General features: G+C 43.0%; 2 protein-coding genes across 2 annotated transcripts in view; one reads left to right on the top strand and one right to left on the bottom strand.

The window, feature by feature from the left end:
* Positions 1-235, bottom strand: part of LOC122408170 (uncharacterized) — an 81,430-nt gene extending 81,195 nt beyond the window's left edge. The window contains exon 1 of the mRNA XM_043414805.1: positions 127-235. The gene's annotated coding sequence lies outside the window, so the exon portion shown is untranslated. The remainder of the gene's footprint in view (positions 1-126) is intronic.
* A 2,653-nt stretch (positions 236-2,888) lies between these two features.
* Xport-B (exit protein of rhodopsin and TRP B) lies at positions 2,889-5,734 on the top strand. The gene has a single exon (XM_043414811.1). It carries the CDS (start codon positions 4,373-4,375, stop codon positions 5,381-5,383), a length of 1,011 nt encoding a protein of 336 aa, XP_043270746.1. The 5' UTR covers positions 2,889-4,372; the 3' UTR covers positions 5,384-5,734.
* The last annotated feature ends 266 nt before the right edge of the window (positions 5,735-6,000 follow it).

Raw genomic sequence — 6,000 nt, forward strand, 5'->3', positions numbered from 1 at the left:
ATCGATTTTCTTTTGTTTTCGACCTTAACTCTATCCAGTTAGTTCCATTGATTCGCTCCATTTAATAATGAACGGAACCGCACGTTTGCACATTATTACGGTTACAAAAATAATCGTTCTACAAACCTTCAAATCGTCGTTACCGTCGAATGAACATTTTTCAACGAGCCCGTCAACTTGCCAAATTGATAAATCATTCGAAATTGTTTCAATTGGTCAACGGATTTTTCAAACGTCACCCACGCCTTGACACCGTTTCTAAGCACTGGAGACGGAAATCGAACAGTTATCAGAGGTGCCGAACAGTCGGTAACTCACACCACCTTCTGCGGTCCACACAGGATTACAGTACAGATATCATGCTGTTTATGTAGATTGCGACACCTGAGCTTGATGTCTACTGCAGCCAAGGCGTTGGCATGAATGGTCTGTAAGCCTCACTGTATCATTGTACCCCTTGTCTTAGCACCCCCTGTTAATCGCTCTCTATCACTCTTCCTCCCTCTCTGTTCGCATCCAGCTTTGGATTGCATAATCTCCTGAAAGCAGTCTTGCATCAATGAATTCATGGACAATAGAGTTCGTCGCATTGAGTATAAGCTCTCCTCGTCATTGACTGCGCACATGTCAACTGTTCCGATCGATTCACTCTTCTACAATCAAGCTTGAGATTCGCCGATGAAATATTATTCGTAAACCATTAGAAGCTTGCCGATAAGCCGAATGAAGGAGGCGATATTTTTTTTTTTTTTTTGAAGATTTCCGCTGGCAGGACTCGCTTTAAAAATCGCATCGTTCCAAATTAAAACATAACGAAGCCGCGCTCCGGCAAAGATGTCGCTGAGAACCTCCAGCATTGCTACGGAGTCGATAATAAGCTTAAACATACACCAGATATACCAAGCGTTGCTGAAGCCCCACACAAAAGTGCGAGAGGCACTAGTTGTTTCAGTCGTGAAGTTTTTACCCGTGGCTTCTTCACGGAAAAAGTGTCATCAGTATAGCACGGGACAGTCGACGTGATAAACCTTACTTTTCTCTTACGAGGGCATCCCCAACTTCACGGTAAACTTTGACGTCTCAACCAAGAGTCCCGGATGACCCATATCGAAGGAAAAACTTGGTGGAAATAATACCAACGGGAATTCGAAAGATCGTGCCGAAAAGCTCTTCCTGACACGTTCAACCGTTGTCACACAAGTAAGTTTATTTTTTATAAATATTCATACTGAGATGTTTTCTTAAAAAGTACGAGAAAAACGGGCCGGTTTTTGTTACAATGAAATCGGATCGAAGGTGAATCGAAATTTGAAGAAGATAATTGTGGTGAATATTCGGTGTTAATTGATTTAAATTATACACGCATTATTCTTCACTAACTATGCGCCATTCGAGAGACCGGTTTAATACCAAAATTGAGCCACTCAACTGTTGAAAAGTTTGGGGAAAAAACGTGGAAATATTTGAGGCATAGAGTGACCCAGTTGATAAATTTACCATACACTTTTGACTGTCCATCGTTGAACGCCAAGGAACGAAGGGATGGGCCGTAATGGAGAAATTCCTCGAACAAAGCTCGCGTGACAGTTTGAGATCTTGGTGCAAGAAGCAACGGTGAAGTTGCACGAGCGGAACGGAGCTTTTTCTCGAAAGATAGAAAGGTCTCTGGAAAGTTTCATTCACCGGAGAAACGAATAGATAATACGTGCATGAGAAAACGTTGATACGGAGAAGGGCGTAACTTTGAAATAGTCCATGTTAAATTTGCGTCCTTCCACATATCCGTTGGTGCGATATACGTATAATCGAACGGAGGAAGTAGATCAAGTTTGGGGGAAAGCCGAACGACGCTACATTACAAGCGGCACCAGCCAGTTCAAAAGGGAATAATGGGAGAGGCTGCGAGCAAACTTTGGTAACTGGGCCGAGTTACGCTGAGCTTTTAGGACGAGTTAGCTTATGAAAAGGGATGGCGGAGAAGAACGGTCGGAGGATCCTGTGGGAAGAGAGGATCGAGATGACCCGGGAGAGGAGCGTCGTGCCTGCCGCGCCGAGTCTGTACCGGTGCTGATAACGCTCTCTCCTTTTCAGTGGCTCGCGTCCCTTCTCCACGCTCGTGGTTGACCACATGGACGGATGACGTGTCCATTGGGATCCGGAAATCCTACGATATGAAACGATATGAACGGCTGGAAGGAGCGCACCTTCCAGCCTGAGAAATTTTATGATAAGAAATGAAAAGCACTGAGCAGAGTGTACTCGAAAAATAGCTCGACCGAAAAGTAATAATTATATTGTTTCAGATGACAGTCCATTTTGGGAATGATGAAAAGACGTGGTCGTTCGGAAAAAGAGAGCAAAGATCATCAGGGGTCTGGAAAAGGAGTGAAAAACGAGAAGGTCGATAAGGAGAAGGACAAAAAAAGCGACGAGGAACCTTTGGACGAAGACAGCGAAAATCAGGGCTTCGGTACATGGCTGAGATCATCCAATGGCGTTGAGATGATGCGTCTCTTCGTAATTGCCAATTCTATCCTCGTATTCGTGACTATGGCCTGGCCCAATATGCGAGAGGCATTGTACATTCTCAAGGACTACATAACCGGTGAAGAGGAATAGGAGGATTCGTCAGCGTACACAGCAAAGTCATACCGAGACACACATTACCATACAGGGTGAGTCTTTTCGATGGACCTTGACGAACGTGTCGCGAAAGGAAGCCTTTTGTAGAAAAACTATGAATAAATTATATAATTGATCATTTGCTTACCCAGTGGGTTTTACCGCGACTTCTCTCAATAAAATGCAGCACCGCTTAAACACTGCTTTTTTTCGTGCATTCATTCGTTTCGCCTTTGCAATGACTCACCCTGTGCACTTCTATATAGATTAATGTGATGCGGTGTAGATGAGATGAGGGAAGGTGCGCCGTCGAGATTCCGTAATCGGGGAATTGAGTACAAGGACCTCCATGAGATCGTGAGAAGCTTGATGTTCACTGATGCGAAGGGAAAACAGGAAATGATATGGTTTGGTGAATTTCGAGCTCCTGTGAAGGTTATCACGGTGCGAGAAGACCTGCACCGTAATGAGACAAGTTTTGCCTGCCTAAACCGTCTTTTGTGAAAGTGCTACGCTAATCCTGGACACGTGATATTAACATCCTGGCAGCGATCAACGAGTTGGAATTTTGTATTTGCCGAGTGTCCAGAAGTGTCAGTGCAAAAGACTCTTGCGTGGACGTTGGGACAATATGAAGAGGATAAACGTCCGCTAGACGCAACTCATGCCGATCCAATATCGTGTTGAATCCTCAGGAATGTTTGCACGACTCCGATTCCACGTGTCATTAAATGAATCAGCTCTTGACATTTTGGATCAAGGACGAATGAAACCATAACTAGAAACTTATTGATTGTTAGGCACTGAGAATCGATGCGAATCTGTGGAGGGAAAGTGCTCGAAGGGTTGGGGCGAATACTACGAACCAATATTATTTTTCGTTCGAACGAATCCACATCCTTGACTATTGGCTGAGTTCTCGACACTCTCAGCTCTCTCGCTCCTTTTCTCTCTTGAAATATTACAGCGACTTTGTATTTTACGCGTATCGATTTCCTGGCACTCGACATCAGATTAAAAAAAGCGAGGATCAGAGACTAAAAAAGTGGTGGATAGATAGATCGATGGTAAGAGCAAACTGTGAATAACAGCTTTCAGCTTTTCATGAAAATTCCGTTCTTCCTATGCTCGGCAAAACGTATATGCGAAAAGCACGGAGATTTGCTGCTTTAACACCATCAGACATCGATGCTTTCAAACTCGAGCATTCCTATTTTCTCTCCTCTTCCTCTTCTTCTTCTATCTCTCATCTCGTTCCCTGGATACAGAATGAAATAGTACAACGTTTAGGAAATAGCTTGTAAAGGAAGTCCAACGAGGGAAGAAACTTCGAGAGGTCGGATAACTTGATCTCTATACCGCTTGCTGGGTTATTACTAAAGCTACTTTTAGCTCCGATGTCTACCTCCGGTTTAATGCAATCGTTCCGAACATTTTCCTGAGGAAAATCGACGAGAAATTCTCTTGCTTCTTGCCAATCGTGATTTAATCGCAACACTGCATCCGACGTATTTGCCCGTCATATTTATTTAAAATTTTCAGCTGCAATCGCAATTTAACGAACCCTCCGGATAAAAAAAAATACTTCAAACATTTTTCTTTACAATCCAAACCCAACGGATCGATTTATCTTCCAGTATAGCCTCGACGGTAACACTCGACAAACGAACTCTAACAATATCGTTGCTTTTTCCTCCCCGTCAATTGAAAGTCAATCAAGAGCTAACCGGTCAATCGAAATCGATAAAAAATGTTGATCCTCGTTTTCCGGGGCGTTTTCCTCCTGGGAATTCTCTCCTGGTACAGTACCCACGTATGGAAAATGATCGACACGTATTTCAAGGAGAGATTCGACAAATACTTGCAACAAGAATTCGAGAAAAATCCAAGAATGCGAGAGCACGTGGATATCGAAGAGAAATCGAGTAGAGAAATTGTGAAAAATGAGGTTCAAGAGGACTTTGGGAAAAAGAAGACGCCGATTTCACCGATCGATCGTCACCAAGAATCGTGCAAAAGTATTGGCGACCTTGGCGAAGAGATGTGTTCGATAGATGAGCTGAATATGAAAGAAATAGCAGGTGACGATACCGGGACCGGAAGTGCATCTTTCGTGTCCAAGGAAGGGGAGGCGATCGACGATAGCGGCTCTAGTGAAAGCGAGGTCATTGAAACAAAAGTTGCAACTCCGACGGGAAACCACCTTGAGAAGGTTTTTACAAAAGACATAAGTAAGTTGGACGAAAAACCGTTGAAATCGGCATCGACCGAAGGGGAAATTATGAAGGAAACCAGCGGAGAAAACGTGACTTCGAAAATGGCGTCCCTCGAGGCCGATTTCTCCAAGGTCACGAAGAGCCAAGTCGACGGTTCAGCGATGATCGACGGGTCGGAGTGGCCGTTAAAAAAGAAAAAAAAGAAATCGACAGTAAAAAAAAAATGGCCGATGCGGACAAAACTCGAGGAGGAAAATGAGGTGAAAAAGAAAACCACGAAGCAACGAGTCAAAACGATTTCTTTCACGGAAAAGGACTTCCGAGACGCTAAAATTCACGGGGGTTGGAAGGACTATGATTTTATGGAATTTGACGACGAGGACGAGGATGCTAATCGAGATCCACAGGAAGGAATTTTGGTCTCTCAATTGCCATTCAAGCCGCGGGCTGACATTGGTAAACTCGAGAGAGTCACCGAAGACGAATTTTGTCCGTTAACTCTCGAGGACGAGGCCGATTGTGACGAAGTCAGAACCTGGCCGTGAGCCATCTTCCTTCATTTTATAAATTGCCCATATTAGTCTCAATGTAATATTCACATAGAAACATCGATCACTTAGAAAATTTGTTATATAATTATTTATTATTGAGGTGAGACGCATATTTAATGTTCGATTAATTAATTTTTTTACGAACTGTCGTTTCACATTCAATGGAACATTCTCAATTTCAAGAAAAAAGAAAAAATCTCCAAAAAAAAGTACCAGTTTGATTGAATACATTAACCTGTTTTTCTATTAATGAATTAAAAAAACGTTCTACTTTTCCTCTTCTGTCATAATAAATCATTGACGCAGTGTACCTAGTCAGAAATAAATTCCATTACTACAAACCAATTAAATGTGTTTACGGATGAGAGAAAAGAGAAAAAAGAAATAGTTGGCAATTATATTTACTACGTTTTGCTACGGTAATGGCCTTGCATCTACTCACGTCTATGGAAGCAATTCATTGCCACTGCGAATACACCCGAGCGGAGGTCGATTAGTTTTCTCATTGCACGTCTCGTTATTATTAAACAAGCAAACAGGGAAACGCACCAACCTCGAATAAATACGTGCTCGGGCAAGCGGCGGTTACACCAGGTGAGCAGAATCCTTGC

Source organism: Venturia canescens, chromosome 3 (assembly GCF_019457755.1).
Source record: "Venturia canescens isolate UGA chromosome 3, ASM1945775v1, whole genome shotgun sequence".
Classification (NCBI taxonomy): domain Eukaryota; kingdom Metazoa; phylum Arthropoda; class Insecta; order Hymenoptera; family Ichneumonidae; genus Venturia; species Venturia canescens.

Bases quoted from the DNA above. Each gene is read 5' to 3' on its own strand.
- Xport-B (XM_043414811.1), top strand. From the start codon at position 4,373: ATGTTGATCCTCGTTTTCCGGGGCGTTTTCCTCCTGGGAATTCTCTCC.